Here is an 18,273-nt window from a genome sequence, read left to right on the forward strand (position 1 = left end):
GAGAATTTCAATTCGATCCAAATGATCCTGAATTCCACCCTTGATCATTGCCTCCATGATTTTCCCTACTACTGAAGTCAGACTGACAGGTCGATAATTTCCAACTTCACTTTTAGAGCCACCCTTATGTATGGGAGATACATTTGCACTTTTCCAATCCAAGGGAATCTCCCCAGAGTCTAATGATGCTCGCATAATTAGCCTCAATGGTTCAATGCACTCGCTTGCCGCCTCTCTTAAGATTATAGGGTATATTCCATCAACTCCAGGAGCCTTACTGGTCTGTAGGCTCGAAAGTTTTTTCATTAAATAATCTTGCGAAATTTCAATATCATTAATTACATATTTTTTAACTTCGCTCCCACAATTTCCCTTTGCCACAAAAGGCTTTTCATTTGTAAATATCAAATTTAGAGTCAGGAGAACTGCCCATGGACAGGAGGTGTGTAAACATTTATCACCAATTCACAAAGGGGTTTCAAAAGGTGACACAAGTAACTATAGACCTGTTAGTTTAGCTTGTGTTCTGGGGAAAATAATGGAGTCACTGGTTAAAGAAGCATTGCAGGATCATCTAGACAAGATTGCAGTAATAGTTAAGACATGGCATGCGTTTGTTAAAGGGAGGTCTTGTCTGATCAATTTGATTGGATACCATCATGTGGTCACAAAGGAACTGAATGTCAAAAATAATTTTGATATCATATACTTGGATTTCAGGAAAGCTTTTGAAACTGTTGCACATGGAAGACTGCTGTACAAAATGGAGAGGTATGGCATTAAGGGTAAGTTATTACATTAGATAAACAGATGGTTGAGTGGGAGATGACAGAGAGTGGTAATCAATGGACACTGCACTTCATGGACAAATATTATTAGTGGAGCTCCCCAGGGTTCGATGCTGGACCCATTGTTGTTTTGTGTATTCATCAATTCACATGTACTGAAGTGGGATTTACTCAAAGAGGTAACTACCATCAGGGTAAAGGAAAGGGTTTTTGCTTTCGCAAAGGTGACTACAGAGGTCTGAGATAGTATTTAAATTCTATATGGTGGGATCAACTGATGATGTTACTAACAGCAAATTCAAAATAGGAAACATTCAAAGAATTAATCTTGGAAGCTGCTAGGCTTTCCATACGAACTAAGAAATATTGTTCAAGAAGTAGGCCTAAATGGATGTCAGATGAACTAATTAGACAGGTGGTAGAAAAGAACAATGCATGGGATACATATAAATTAACAGGTGACACAGAAGCCTAAAACAGTTATAAGCTGGTCTGTAACCAAGTCACAAAGGAAGTTAGGCAGGCAAAGCCAGATTACAAGAAATCTTTGGCATAGGATGCAAAGAAAAATAGCAAAGAGTTCTTTACTTATGTAAACTCTAGAAGGAAGGGGGATGAATCAGATTGGTACTCTTGATTTTGATGGTTCAACTGGTGATGATCCTGCTCAGGTAGCTAACAAGCTAAATCAATATTTTGAATCTACATTCACACATGAGGAGTTATTCAGGGAGGGGAATGACAGAGGTGTATTAAACTCTGGCAGTAAGCTAGATGATCTTGTTATAACTTAGAGTAAAGTGGAGTAGAAATTGTTGAAGATAAACATAAGAAAGGCACCTGGGGTAGATGGAATCTATCCAGTTATATTAAAGGAGGCAGCAAAGGAAGTAAGCAAACCCTTAGCCGTAATTATGAGAGCTTCCTAGGATTCAGGGGAGGTACCCATAGACTGGATGTGCAAATGTGACCCCAATCCACAAAGGGTGACACAAGTAATTACAGACCTGTTAGTTTAACTTCTATTCCAGGGAAATTAATGGAGACACTGGTTAAAGAAGCATAGCAGGATCATCAAGGCAAGACTTCAGTTATAGCTCCAAAAAGCATGTGTTTGTTAAGGGAAAGTCTTCGTCTGACCAATTTTATTGGATACTATGATGTGGTCACAAAGGAACTGGATGCAGGGAATAACTTTGATATTATATATTTGGATCTTAGAAAGGCTTTTGATACTGTTGCACATGGAAGACTGCTGCACAAATTGGAGCAGTGTGGCATTGGATGGCAATTGCTGCAATGTATAAAGGAATGGTTGAGTGGGAGAAGACAGAGTGGTAATCAATGGACACTGCTCTTTGTGGACTAATTTTATTAGTATATCCCCCACAGGGTTCAGTGTTGGGTCCAATATTGTTTTCTGAATTAATGATATTGATGATGGTATATCAGGCTTAATGTTCAAGTTTGTGGATGATACAAAAGTTGGCAGGGTTGGTAAAGACACTAATGACAGTACGCTGCTCTAGAAAAGTTGAGCAGTTGGGCTGAGAGGTGGTAACTGAAGTTTAGCATTGACAAATGTAAAGTACTGCATGTGGGAAGCAGTAACCCCAGAGTAACGTATCAACCGTGTGGTACTACAATGACAATGGTAGAGAACGAAAAGGTCCTGGGGGTAATTGTGCAGGCAGATAAGAAGTTTTTTCAGCAGTACAGACTGTCTGCAAGAGTAGCACATGGTGTATTGTCAATGATATACAGGAATTTTTCTAGCAGGGATAAGGAGGTGATTATCCCCTTGTATAAGGCAATGGTCAGACCACACCTTCAGTACTGTATACAGGTATGGAGGCCTCATTTTAAGAAGGATGTAGAGCTGTTGGAACGAGTACTGAGAAGGGTAACAAAATTAGTGAATGGAACAAAGGGTTGCTGTTATGAAGAAAGGCTTAAGTTTTGCAGATTACAGTGTCTGGAGACTAGGCACCTGCGAGGCGACTCGAATGGTTTGAGCATGCTCAATGCTGATGGGATTCCTCCTCTTGCTAAGAATAATTACCTGAGAGGGTACAAATTGAGAAAAGACAGTTGTAGAATAGATGTGTGGAAGTTTGCCTTTAGCCAGAGGGTGGTTGATTGCTGGAACAAACTTCAATCTGTCGTTGTAGAAGTTGATAGCTTAAAGAGACCTGTATACAGTACTTAAGGTGTGGCCTGACCATTGCCTTATACAAGGGGATAATCACCTCCTTATCCCTGCTAGAAAAATTCCTATATATCATTGATAAGACACCATGAGCTACTCTAGCAGACCGTCTGCACAGGAAACTTCATATCTGCCTGCACAATTACCCCCAGGTCCTTTTCACTCTCTACCGCTGTCAGTGTTGTACCACACAGTTGATACATTACTCTGGGGTTACTGCTTTCCATATGCTGTACTTTACATTTGTCAATATTAAACTTCAGTTGCCACCTCTCAGCCCATCTGCTCAACATTTCTAGATCCTGTTGTAGCAGCTTACTGTCATTAGTTTCATTAACAACCCTGCCGACCTTTGTATTGTCTGCAAACTTAGACATTAAGCCTGATATACCATCATCAATAACATTGATGAATACAGAAAACAACAATGGACCTAGCACTGAACCCTGGGTTGTTGTTGTTATTTGGTTTTTAGGAGCATAAGCAACGAAGGCCATATTGCTCTGGGGATATGCGGTGGTCATTCCCTGACCTTTCCGCATCCTCCGTATTTGGTGGTCACAGGCTCTAACTCCGGTCTAATCAAGAAGCGTGTGCTACGCACTGCTGCTCCTGCCCACCTGGCTACTGAACCCTGGGGGACTCCACTAATAACATTAGTCCACAAAGAGCAGTGCCCACTGGTTACTGCTCTGTCTTCTCCTACTCAACCATCCCTTTATCCATAGCAGCAATTTGCCTTCAATGCCACACTGCTCCAATTTGTGCAGCAGTCTTCCATGTGCAACAGTATCAAAAGCCTTTCTAAGATCCAAATATATGATATCAAAATTGAAATTGAAAGGCCTAAGTTCTGCAAATTGCAGTGCCTGGGAAGTAGCCACCTGAGAGGTGATCTGATCAAGATGCATAAGACCTTGATGGGGTTGAGCAAGCTGAATGCTGATGGGGTTCTTCCTCTTGCTCAGATTAAGAACCCGAGGGGGCATAGATTCAAATTGAGGAAAGACAGTTGTAGAATATATATATTCAGAAATTTGCCTTTAGCGAGTAGGTGGTCGATTGGTGGAACAGACCTTCTTTCCATCTTTTGTTGGGGAAGTTGATAGCCTAAATAAATTTAAGGCTGAGCTTACACAGTTAACAGTTATACTTAGTACAATTTTAACACAAATTAAAAAATTTCAGCACAAATAATGCAAAAAAAAGATGCAGACAACAAATATCTTAAACTTAAAAAAATATATACAAGACAGCCCCAGTATGCTGTCTTTACTTAAATCTATACATATATAGATTTCAGTGAGGTGGGCAGCAGATAGCTAAGGGTTCAGTGTAAGGTGCACTAATGAGAAATAAGTGAGGACTGAGTGAGGGTACATTAAACTTTACTCATGGTGCATATTATTAGTAATGAAAACAATGAGTAAAAAAAAGCGTTTCACATAAATGAAAGTTTCATGAACTGGGCAATCCAGAATTAGGTGCAAATTACTTCAGTGGATAATGGAAAGGTTAAGTGGTCATAAATGACCATTGCTTTTCATGAGCAATGGTCATTTACAGATGGTCATGAGCAATGGTTAGGAGTTCAATTCTGGGCCCCCTTACTGTTCATTAATGATATGATATAAGTATTTTAAGTTTTATATCTATGAGGGGTGATCATTTAATTCATGGACTGGTGGAAGATTATATTTACCATGCAAACGTTCCATAACTGCCACTAGAGGCACTCTCCCTGATCGCTACTGTGCATACCAGTACTTTGTTGAGCTAGTTTTGCATGAAGAAAGTTTTTTTTTAGTGGTGTGTAACTAACAATAATTTTGAAGCAAGTATCATGTTAGACATACAGATTGAACAGCAACATGTGATTTGTTATTGTGTCAGACAGGGCTTAAATGCATCAGAAACAGTTAAAGAGATGAATGAAGCATATGGTAATGAGTGCCTTGGTAGGATGGCCACATTCTAATGTGACCAAATTATCTGGTGTGAAGTGGTTTCTCTATCAAGACAATGCCAGGCCCCCATACGGCTAATATTGTGCAGGTTCTGCCACATCCCTCTTACCACCAGACTTAGCCCCATGTTATTTCTTCCTGTTTCCATGTATGAAGAAAGCTCTGAAAGGCAAGTATTTTGTGTCCAACACAGCGATGCTCAGAGAGCCACAATGGAAGCACTTCACAGCCTTTCAAAAAAATGGTTTGCAAGAAGCATTTAATGTGTGGGTACAATGGTGGCAAAAGTGTGTAAAGTTCAAGGGAGAGTATTTCAAGAAGGAGAAATTCACAGACGATTCAGATTATGACAATTAAATAAGATCTTGCACCAGTCTGCAAATTAAATGATCACCCCTCATACATTTGCTGGTGACACAAAGTTAAAACAGAGTGATTAATGACATTAATCAGGATATGCTACTTTACAAGGGATGAATTATTTTGGCCTATGTACAAGTTAGTGCAAATGCATCATATTAGAACACAGCCAATTCTAGATTAGCAAATTATTTACAAAAGCAGCATCGTTTAAGTCATATCTCATATTGTGAATACCTTCACGACGAGTTGCCATGACATTGCACTACTTTGAATAAGTAACGCTTCACCTAAAGGAGAAGACTATTGTTACTTATTCTCAGTGGATACCACCAAAGAAGGGCCAAATAGCCCTGAAACTGTGCCGTCTGGGTGGTGGTATCCACTGAGAATAAGTAACAATAGTCTTCTCCTTTAGGTGAAGCGTTACTTATTCGAAGTAGTGCAATGTTGTGGCAACTCGTCATGAAGGTATTCACAATATGAGATATGACTTAAACGATGCTGCTTTTGCAAATAATATGCTAATCTGGAATTGGCTGTTTACTAATATGATGCATTTGCACTAACTTTGTACATAGTCTAACTTTCTCGCAGCCTGAGGCATAAGCCTCAGGCTGCGAGAAAGTAAGCCTGAGGCAAGGTCTTACATCTGGGATGTAAGACTGTGCACTTTTTCCAGTAATTCTAGAGTAACATACCATGGGGACAGAACCAAACTCGAGATATTTAGTTAATAATGAAATGGGCCTACAAGTAACTATACAATCTGACATGAAGTTCTCTGAAAACATACACCATATTCTATTAAGATGGCTCATGGGGTTCTGTCATTGTTATACAGGAACTTTGACAGTAAAGAAAAAGATATGATTATTTCATTACAAAAAGCAATAGTTAAGCCAAATCTTGAATATTGTGTACAAGCTAAGAAAACTCATTTTAGGAAAGATGTGAACCTATCGGAAAGAGTTAAGAGGACTGGTTAAGGGCACAATAAGGGAGAAAATTCTTATCAAGACAGATTTGTTTAGTTAGTGTTTGGGAACCAATCATTAAGTATCTATGATGTGATCTGATTGAGGTGTTCAAGGGTTTAAAATGGTTAAAGTTAAGGGATTGAAATCTTTACACTTCAGCCCAAGGCCAAGAAGTAGGCACGAGTTAAAACTGTGATAGAGAGGTAACTGTAGAATAGATGTAATTTTATTTTTGTACTTTGTTGTGGCCTCCAGGGTTTCCCTTATATGCCACTATAGCTTCTGAAGGCACTAGGCCAAGGCTGGCAACTGTGTGTGTGTGTGTTTTATGTAATGTACGTGTGCGTTTTGTTATGTTGGGTGTTGAGTGCCGGCACTTGGCCTTTTGCAGCCAGGGGGCAGGGTACACCAGGTCCTCTGCTCCCTGACTCCCAGAATAGATGTCAAAAAATTTTCTATTAGTTAGTCACTAACTATTGGAGTAAATGCCCACCTACTCTTGTGGAGGTTGGAAATTTACCTAATTTAAAGAGCAACCAAACAAATACTTGGAAAAAACATAGATAAAGAAAGAAGGAAGGTGACATTAATTACACTTAAGTTTTCATTTCTATCTGTTGCTTTCTTGCATTAGTTAGCTAATACTAATATTAAAAACTTCAAAATATTTACCTAAAAACTTAAATATGTGAATCCACCAGATATACAAGTGTGTGTGTGTGAGAGAGAGAGAGAGAGAGAGAGAGAGAGAGAGAGAGAGAGAGAGAGAGAGAGAGAGAGAGAGAGATTCTGCATTTTCTTTTAAGTTTTCTGCTGGAAGCTAAAATTCCCACTCACCATACTCCACAGAATTGAAACCCCCTGTCACCAATTTGCAAGTTGAATTGTCTCCTCCACAAATGCCACACATATCCGGCTTCTTTTTTGATTCCAACTTATGATCACATCCAGCTGGCTGCAACATGAAATTATTTTATTTTTTGTTTTTCATCAAACAAAAGAAAATGTGAATTTAGTTAAGACAGGATAAGTAGAATATTCTGTTAATAAAAAGCAACAGATACAATAAAATGTATTGTAATGAAAAGTACTATAGCAGTAACAGGTAGCATATCAGCATCAACCTTTGTTTAAATAAACTTGATTGATTCCTGCTTTACAACATATATTTTTTATTATTAATGACCAGTCCTTACAGTTCAACAGTATTTAAACACTCAGTATGTGCAGTACTAAGATCAACATTTGCCAGTTTAAAGATTTTAACATATATAAAGCATCAGGATGTGAACCATTAAGAAATGTTATAATGCATTAAAAGGAACTAACTCATCTGTATATACTATGAATTATGGTATCTGTAACTTGCATTTTGTTTTCTGTAGATTAAATATCCACAACTGCTATTATGGCTTGCATTGAGACTGCCATTTCATATTTGGTAACCCAAATTAATATGGAATGAGCAGTTATACAGGTTTGAAACTGATGATCATACCTTCATTGTGTTTTGTTATCCATCTTAACAAATAATTCAACACAGAACTAAACAGGCAAACATTCAACCATGGACTGATACCTGAGGTTAACAAAACTCCAAGATCCTACCTTTCAGACGTTCAACCTTCATGTAGAACTACAACGTGCCTAGCAAATGCTATTTAAAAACTAAATATGTACATATATTCTCCTGCATCCTGTAATTCTACCTAATCTCCTTTTTTCAAGATTAAGAGATATTCCCATATATATTATATTAAACTACCATATTTTATTTTTTTTTTGGAAATCTGTTTAAGTTTATAGTTGTACGCAAAGTTCTTATTCCAGTGAGGACATCAAATATTTTTATTTTATTTTTTACATAAAAAAAAAAAGACAAATACTAATCAGCCCTCTAGGCAGAGTTGTCAAAGGGCTTGTCATAGTTACTTTGCATACAGTTCCATAAACCTAGAGCTCACACTAGGGAAAACAAAAGTACTAGGTATAAACTATAGCAGTAATCCTAGATTAACATACCAAATGTGTGGTACCACACATTTGCTCAAGGGGTTTTGTCAATGGTATACAGGAATTTTACCCCAGCAGTGATAAGCAGGTGATTATCACATTGTACAAGGCAATGGTTAGGCCACATCTTGAGTACTACTCCCACTGTAGAAGCCTCATTTTAGGAAATGCTGCAGATCTGTTGGAATAGGTGCAGAAGAGGGCAATGATTACACACAAGTGGACATAAATTCAAATCAGAGAAGGATGGTTGTAGGATAGATGTGTAGAAGTTTGTCTTCAGCCAGCAGATTGCTGAAACAAACTTCCATAGTGTTGAAGAAGTGGGAAGACTGAAGTCAAGGAAGAACTAGATAAACTATAAGAAAGGATCGTTAGGTGATATGGGAAGGGTTTTTTGTTTGTTTGTTTTTTTTTTCTTTGCTGATTCTGTATAAGCTTGTATTTTTGTATCATTTGCCACTACTAATGCTGATACTAACTACTAGTGCCTATATTCTGTTCAAAAGCACTTAAATTACTTCAAAGCATATACACATCTATATTTCTATATTTGGCAACAAGAGAGAAAAATGTGGGTTAGTGTATGTTTTGAAGTTGTGCTCTTACCAAGAAAGGCTTAATTTTTATAATGTTGTTCTGCAAATTGCAGTATCTGGAGAGTAGGTGCCTGTGAGGTGATCTGATTGAGGTGTATAAGGCCATGAATGGCTTGAGAGCAAGCTCAATACTTCCTCTTACCCAGATTACCCAAATATTAACAAATACTGTACTTCTTTTAACAATAAAAACAACAGAAATTAAATATATATTTTATTAATAATTCAAACAACTTAAATCCGGGACGTCTGGGCACTTACTTCTTTAGAGATGTGTTACATGAGAGTGTTTCCAGCGGCACGCAACTTCAGTGTAAATACAGTAATTGAATTAAGGTAAACTAAACGAGCGTATTTGTCGCCGCAGGCTGACGAGCTGCCTAGCGGGCCCGCAAACAGAACTCAACTGGGCGCGTTTGGACCCGCGCACGCGCCTATTTGTTTTCACGATACACGAGGCGGACTACACGCGAATGGTTCACTCACTTCAGTTCTCCACTACTCACTGGGGTTACGTCTTATTATTTGTAATTTTTTTTTTTAAATTGATTAAAATGTTCGACATTGAAAAATTTATTAGAAGTTGAAAAAGTCAGTAATTGTGAACGCTCTTCACTGAATGCGGTAATTACAAAAAGAATCTATCAGGGAATTTTCTGTGATCGCTAAACTTTAAGTGAAAAACACTTGTTGTCAAACTGGTCGACAAGATAGGATGAAGCCACCAACGGCAGTGTCTTTCTGATTTATTACAATACACTTTCAGAATAACGGCACCTTCGGGATTCAAGGTGCCGTTATTTCGATTTTTCCATTAACTAGAAAGTTTTATTTTTAAAATATTTAATGCAGAAATAATACGGCTAAATAAGAAATAAAGAATGCAATTTTATTAACTGCGCATAAAAAACAAATATTTTGACGATCCAATGTTATATTGCACTCCTACTTACAACCCCCATTCTATTTTCTTTAGTATAACTAATTTAGGCGCCTCCGTAGCCAGGTGGGAAGGAGCAGCAGTGCGTAGCATACGCTTCTTGATTAGACCGGAGTTCGAGGCCGTCACCACCAAATACGGAGGATGTGTGAAAGGTCAGAGAATGACCACCGCATATCCCGGAGCAATATGGCCTTAGTTGCTAATGCTCCTAAAAACCAAATAACCAATAACTAGTTTAGTCTGTCCGGTAGCAGAGTGGTATCGTCACCACCCTCCCCACACCGAGTGGAAAAAGCCCGTGTTCGAGTCCTGCCGAGGAACTTATGGGCTTTTTTCACTCTGTGGCTAAGTTAGTCGATCTCAAGGTTTTCACTACCCCCACCCCGGAAAAACTGGGGTTTTTCATCCAGCAAAACAGGCAAATCGACCAGAGAACACACGCAATACAAATAGGTATATGAATTAACCTTCTCAGTGAGCATAATGTAATAGTTTGGATAATATCAACATTAAAGTTTAACATAAACGTTAATGTTGTTGTTCTTTTATTCTCTGTATGAGGTTTAGGAGCCATAGTGAGAGGGTTTTAATTTAAAATAAATGTAAAAGAGCGTTTATAGTAAAATGGTGAATTTAAACAAATACAGTAACCACGAGACTTCCCGTTTTCTTTTTTGGTACTGCAAGACATCTACGCTGTATGTCAACATCCGATCTCACTGTACCGTTAGTTCGAATGTTCCGTTATTTGGGGTGCCGCTATTTCGACAATCTACTGTAATTAAATAAACACAGAGTGCAGATACACTACAACTCGGTTGTATCCTCATCTGATGTTCAGGCAAGACTGATCAGATTACCAGAAACAGCTCGTATAATCAACCCCAGGGGCTCACATCTGGTGAGTATGGGCTTGGAAAACCCAGGGTATCTGAGATGGATATCATCATCCTTCTCTTGCTTGGTGATTCCTCTCTCTCTCTCTCTCTCTCTCGGGAATTTTTTTTTGGCTGATGCAGCATAAGCCTCAGGCTTCCTTGCATCATAGGGCTAATAATAATAATATTCCAGTCGTTCTATCCGCCTACCCGTTCGTCTATATTGCCTTGTAATTCAACAACTTTCCGGGGGAGATCCACCCCGGGAAACACGCCCGCCTAAAAGATCCCTTAGAGCAGCGGTTTTCAACCTGGGTGCCGCAACAACATTCCAGGGTTGCCACGTAATTTGGGTTTAAGTTACTTAAACTTATTTTATTCGGAACGAATCGCACTACTACAGCTAGCAGGCAACAAGATCAACCTGAATGTGCTCCAGGTCTACGCACCAATAGCGGACAAAGACGATCAAGAAATTGAATTGTTCTACGACAAGCTAAGCAACACTTTAAAGTCGCTGAAGAAGCACGGCATGACGGTCATCCTCGGTGACTTTAATGCCAAAATCGGTCAAGGAAAGCTACAAAACATAGTCGGAGAACATGGCTTGGGGACACGGAATGAACGAGGCGACAGACTCGTCCAGTTCTGCCAAGAAGAAAAATTTAGCATTGCCAACACTTGGTTCAAACTACCACCTCGACGACTATATACCTGGACCTCACCACAAGACTCTGACAACAATATCGTCAGGAACCAAATTGACTACATCTTAATCAACATCAGATATAAGTCAAGTGTCCTCAAGGCAAAAACTTACCCCGGAGCTGACATATCATCAGACCATAACCCAGTAATAGCAACACTACGTCTCAAATTACGAGCAGTCAAACGCACAAGCACAACAAAAAGAATCGACCTGGAGAAACTGAAGAACACCGCCAACAGGCGACAAGTACAGCTTCATCTCAACACTACAATCCGATCGATCGAAGCAGTAACAACAGACGTGCAAGCATTCGGGCGTTCACTCAAACAGTGCATCAATGAAACAGCAGAAACCCTGCTAGGACATCAGGCGTCGAAAAAGAAACAACGGTGGATGACCCAGCACATACTAGACCTAATGGATGAACGGAGAATATTCAAAAGCAACAACAACCGGGAAAAATACAAAGAAATACAACAAAAGATCAAACAGGAAATCCGGAAGGCGAAGGAAAATGGATGGAAGATCAGTGTGCAGAAATCGAAGACCTAATCAAGAAAAATGACAACTATAACCTGCACAAGAAGCTGGAAACATCTACAAACCGGCTCCTATCCCAAGTTTATATACGGACAATATTCAACCTATACTAAGCAAACAAGCCAAACTCGACACCTGGAAGAGCTATATATACAATCTGTTCGGCACCAACAGAAAACTGGCAGAAACGCAACAACAAACACAGGAAGACAATCTCCACATATTAACATCTGAAGTGGAACATGCCATCCGAATAACAAAGCCAGGCAAGGCCTGTGGACCTGATCAGATTCATGTGGAACTGCTAAAACAACTAGACTACAGCAACATCCAACAACTAACGAAATGGTTCAATCAAATCTACAACAACAACGACATTCCATCCGAATGGCTCCAATCCATCTTTGTGGCCCTACCAAAAAAGGCTACCAGCCGGAAATGCGAAGACTTCAGGCTGATCAGTCTAATGAGCCAGGTGCTAAAAGTCTTCCTCAAGGTGATTCAGCAAAAGGATAAGATGTAAGAGCGAAAGTGCAGCTAGGAAACACACAGTTCGGATTCTGCAGGGGACTAGGCACCAGAGAAGCAATTTTCTGTTTACAAATATTACAACAAATGCTAGACATCAAAGGAGCTATGAACATCAAAAAGACGTGTATATATGTTTTATTGACTACGAGAAAGCCTTCGATTCAGTAGACCACGACCGCCTAATTGACCGACTGAGAAAACCTGGGCTTGAAAACAATGATATCAACTTTATTACAACTCTCTACTGGAATCAAACAGCCAGGCTTCGCTATGACAACGACCTGACAGACCCAATTCCAATAAAAAAAGGCGTCCGGCAAGGCTGTCCATTATCTCCCATTCTTTTTAACATCTATTCGGAAATGATCTTCGACCAAACACTGGCTGACAAGAACATCGGCATAAAAGTTAACGGACACTACATCAATAACTTAAGATATGCCGATGACACAGCACTAATAGCGGATTCAGAACAAGATTTACAGACCATCTTGAACGAAGTGGACATAGAAAGCCAAGCATGGGGGCTACGAATCAACAAAAAGAAAACAAAGGTGATGAAGGTCAGCAGGACTGCAAGCAAAATCACGATCAAACTAAACAACGAAAAATTAGAGCAAATACACCGCTTCAAGTATCTCGGAGTACTCATTGATGACCAGTTGAACCATGAGGCCGAAATCAAAAGCAGAATTGAACAAGCCAGGCAGGCATTCACCAAATGGAGAACCCTCCTCACCGACAGAAGCTTGAACATCATGCTCAAATTACGCACATTGAAATGCTACATCTGGCCAATACTGCTCTACGGTGTAGAAACCTGGACTCTAACATCAGCCACTACAAAAAAGCTCCAGGCCTTCGAAATGTGGCTCTACCGAAGAATGCTGAAAATTCCGTGGACAGCCAAGATAACCAACGCACAGGTCCTGCAGGACATGCACACGGAACGGGACCTGCTCAAAACCATCATCAGCAGGAAATGCAAATACCTAGGTCACATCGCTAGGAACCAACAAAAATATCACCTACCACTCATCCTGGAGGGAAAGATCGAAGGCAAGAAACGCCCAGGCAGACCGAAAATGGCATGGCTAGATAACATCAACACCTGGCTTCACATGACAACAGCACAAATTCTACACGCAGCGCTAGACAGAGAACAATATCAAAACGAAGTCGCAAACGCCATTCGGCAGCATTAAAGAAGAAGAAGAAGAAGAAACTTATTTTAAAAAATAATGTTTATTTAATTATAAAATGGTGTACGGTATCTTTTTAATTTTGTGGTAATCTATAATTGATGTTTATTTAGTACCTCTATATAAATAATAATAAAATTATTATATATATAATTTGTATTATGAATTTTAATTTGTTTACAGTTATATTATTGTAATAGCTATAATATAACATTTTTTTAATATTACACAGAGAGAGAATTCGGATCTAACATGAATAAAATTGAGTAGTGGTGCCACAAAATAAAATAAATTACTTAGGGGTGCCGTTATTAAAAAAAGGTCGAAAACCACTGCCTTAGAGGGAGAATGATTGCTGGACCGCACCATTTCAGTCTTAGCTCAGATTAGGCTACATCAGCCGGTGTGAAATATGTCTGCTCTATCAGAGTTACTAGTAATTCTGACAGAGACGTAAGCCAAATTCAACTAAATGCATTGTGTAGCTCATGATGTTAATATGTGTAATAGTACATGATGTAGTGCAGCGTGTCCAAGATATTGCAATTTATTACTCAGTTGTACAAGACATACAGTACACATGTATATGTACACTTGTACAACTGAGTAATATTTTTGCCTTTAGCCAGCGGGTGGTTGGTGGGTGGAACAGACTTCCATCCCTTGTCGTGGAAGTTGATAGCCTAAATAAGTTTAAGGCTCAGCTGGACAGGTATTTCGAACGAACAGAGGGGTGAAGTGGAAGTGGTTATTTTTATTTATTTATGTTACTTTTTTTTTTTTTTTTTTTTTTTTTTTGGCTGATGCTGCATAAGCTTGCTTTCTTGCATCAAATGCCTCTACTAATGCTAATGCTAATGCTAATGCTAATGTGGATTAACTGCCATCATATACTGACAAATCAGCGATAGCAATAGTGGACACGTCGTCTGTTATCATTACTTGCAAGAAAGATTTGTAAACATACTGAAAGCGCTAAATAAAATTTAAAATACCAAAAAAAAAAAAAAAAAACCATGTGTAAAAAATATGGAGAATGTTAAATTTATTATAAAAACGAGTTTTAAAATATGAAGTGTTGCAATGCAATTATTTACACAGAAAAACTGAAACAATCAGACACTTTATGCAATACATTGCAAAAATAATATCTGAACTTACATCCATTCTTAAAGAATCTATAATATAGTGACAAAAAAATATGACATCCTAATCGAATAGTTTGAAAGCCGAGTGGTTATGAGGACTGCAGTAGCACACGCCCTTTGAGCAGACCAGAGTTCACGCCGCTGACTGCTAAGTACGGTCGATCTGCCAACCCCACACTGGACCAGCGTGGCAGATTATGGTCCACTTCCCTCAACATGAATTGTTGAGGAGGCTTCCATCCTGCAGTGGATTGATAATGGCTTCAGTTTAACTTTATTATGACGAACTTTGAAAATACATATTTAAAAACATGAAAATAAATGGTTTTTTTTTTCTATTATTACTAAAAATCCAAACAAAAAAGGTATCAAAACCTATAGTACTTATTACCGTGCATAGGTTGAAGAAGATGAGTGGGGGGGGGGGAAACTGCTCCGGAGACTAAACATGGGTTTCACCCTGCGCCGGTTGATGAGAGTCATCTACCACCTAGTTATTAGTATTATATTACTATTTTATTATATTATTAGTGTTATATTATATTAGTAGTGGTACTGTTTAGTATTAGTACTAGTAATAACGTGCATGAGTAATGGCACCTCCGTAGCCAGGTGGGCAGGAGCAGTAGTGCGTAGCACACGCTTCTTGATTAGACCGGGGTTCGAGCCCGTGACCACCAAATACGGAGGATGCGGAAGGTCAGGGAATGACCACCGCATATCCCCAGCCCGGATAAAGGGTGAGAGTTGGCGTCAAGAAGGGCATCCGGCCGTAAAAATTGCATGCCACAACAATAAAAAAAAAAAACAAAAAAAAACGCTGACTCCATATATAATGGAAAAAAGCGTGGACAAAATATAAAATAAAAATAGCATGCATGAGTTGAAGGAGATGGGAGTGGAATGTCGGAAACTTTGCTCTGGAGACTAAACATGGGTTTCACTACTTCAGGCCTCCAATAAGCAAAGTGGTAGTATTGCACAGGTTGATGAGAGTCAGTCCTCTATAACCTAGTGTTAGTATTGAATGGATTGTAAGCTCAATCCATTTTCAGCTTGGGGGCTCTGTTGATCCGATATACAGAAACTTTCCCAGCAGGGACAAGGAGGTGATTATCCCATTGTGAAAAACAATGGTCATGCTACAATGGTCAAGCTTCGTTTCAGGAAGGATGTGGATCTGTTGAAATGGATGCAGAGAAGAGCAACAAGATTAGCGAGGGGCACAAGAGGGTATTCTTATCAAGAAAGCCTCCACTTACCGAAAATTGCATTATGAAGAGATCCCACTGAATTATGGTTTTAAATAATATTCAGTGAATTATGGTTTTAAAACCATAATTCGCTGCTGGCTTTTCTGATGATGGTTTCAACTCAGTATTGAAAACCACGGGTCAATCTGGATTGGAAAAGGCAGAAACAATTTTGGTTTTTCTTCTCACTATGACTGAATTAATCTGCTTCCGATGAAGGCTGATTGACAAAAATATACGTTTTTTTATTGTCAAATTGGAAGAAAAAGTTTTAAAAGTAGGGTGGCCCCCTCCAGGTGGATTAAAATCCAAAGTCAGGTGGGATGGATAAATGGCCTGAGCTAAGTGCTGATGGTATCCTTACTCTTTCTTGGACAACACACACAAAAGAATTTTAAATTTAAACTGAAAAATAACGGCAGCGGCAACAGATGAGCAAATATTTGCTTTCAGAAAGAGAGCAAATGATTGTTGGAACAACCTTCCATCTGGTGTTGCAGAAGTTGGTAGTTTGAATAAAGTTAGGGAAAGATTAGACAGATTGTTAGAAGGAATATACATTTTTTGATTGATGTTGTATAACCTTTTTTGTTGTATCATTTGCTCTTAGTGATACTAATAATTTCGTTGTTTTCCATAGAACTACAGATCTGGAGTAGCAGGGAAGTTAATGCGGTAGTAGTACACGTTTGAGTTGAGCAGAAGCGTAACTATAAACTGATGCCTATGGCCAAATATCAGAAATGCATCTTTGTTATCATTAATTAAATTATAATTATATCGTATTGTATTATTAACTAATATTTTTGAATTAATTATAATATTAATTAAATTGGAGAAATTATGTATTATTATCCATGAATTGGTACTTTTATATAAAAGAGACAGGTTCTTATAACAATTTATTTAGATAATAACGACTGCCATATTTTTTAAAAAAAATTATAAATTCGGCTATTTTAAGTTTTTTACTCGATTTGGCGTCTGTCTGGGCCACATTCACCATACCTTAATTACGCCTCTGGAGTTTAGCATTGTTCTAATTCTGTAATCACAAAATACATTAATAATAATATGTATTCATTATGAAATGCTTACTTGCAAACGTCTCATCTATGCGACTGTGTCGGTGTATAATCAGAACGTATTATTAAATCAAATAACCCACTGCAAGTTGCATAACACAGATTTGAAGGTAAGGAGGCAGCAGCAAATTTATTTTTAACTCCAGCAATTTTGCTGAACATGTCAGAGAGTGAAATTACTCAAAAATCAACGTTACTAAAACACAAACCCCAGATAACCCTACCGGAATCTTCAAAAGTGCAGCTTTTACTTTTTATTAAAATGTCTATTAACACGAAAGAGAAAGATTTAACACCCTTAGAAAATCTGTTACATAATGATTTTGGAAATAAACAAGGAATTACCTTTTATTCAGTGCGTAGGATTTCTTCTTTCCCAAATCTCCTTATACGAATAAAATACGGAATGATACTTAAAACAAATTTACATAATTAAAATAATTTAAAACTCATAAGTGTTCCTCACTGTTGACACACGGACAGTCCAACACTCCAGGATCACAGCGGAGAACCCCACCCCGACCCCAGAAATATTAAACCCCCCATGCAACCTTTAGTGAAGGAAGACATTTTGTCATAAACGCAAAATTACAATACGAATAAAATGCTATTAAAATAAGATGAAAGTTCAATAAAACCATGCAATTAAAATTCTTCACTGGAATATCAATAAATTACTATTTAAAATACGATGAGACAAAATAATTTAAAAGATTCCACCCTTAGCGTTTATCAAAACTAAAGAACTAAAATGGTCTTGGGCAGGACACATAGCTCGAAGATATGATGACAGATGGACTAAGAAAATAACAGAATGGTATCCAAGAGGAGCTAGAAGAAAACCTGGAAGACAAAGGCAGAGAGGGATAGATGAAATTCATGAGTTTTTGGGTAGTAAATGGATGGCCAGTGCTCAAAACAGAAGGAACTGGAAAGTTGCTGGAGAGGCCTTCATCCTGCAGTGGATTGAAAATGGCTGATGATGAAATTAAATATTTATACTGTTTTATTTATTAATTAATATATTCGTTTATTTTTTAAATTTATTTATTAAGATTATTTTAAAAT

At 38.3% G+C, this 18,273-nt stretch overlaps 1 protein-coding gene across 1 annotated transcript in view; it reads right to left on the reverse strand.

The window, feature by feature from the left end:
- LOC150090379 (A disintegrin and metalloproteinase with thrombospondin motifs 9-like) overlaps positions 1-18,273 on the reverse strand; it is a 514,590-nt gene that overhangs the window by 219,104 nt on the left and 277,213 nt on the right. Inside the window, exon 15 of the mRNA XM_090369090.1 lies at positions 7,142-7,259. Coding sequence (XP_090225216.1) covers positions 7,142-7,259 — 118 coding nt within the window. The remainder of the gene's footprint in view (positions 1-7,141; positions 7,260-18,273) is intronic.

This window comes from Mastigoproctus giganteus, chromosome 2, assembly GCF_048544385.1.
Source record: "Mastigoproctus giganteus isolate SK-2022 chromosome 2, ASM4854438v1, whole genome shotgun sequence".
Lineage (NCBI taxonomy): Eukaryota > Metazoa > Arthropoda > Arachnida > Uropygi > Thelyphonidae > Mastigoproctus > Mastigoproctus giganteus.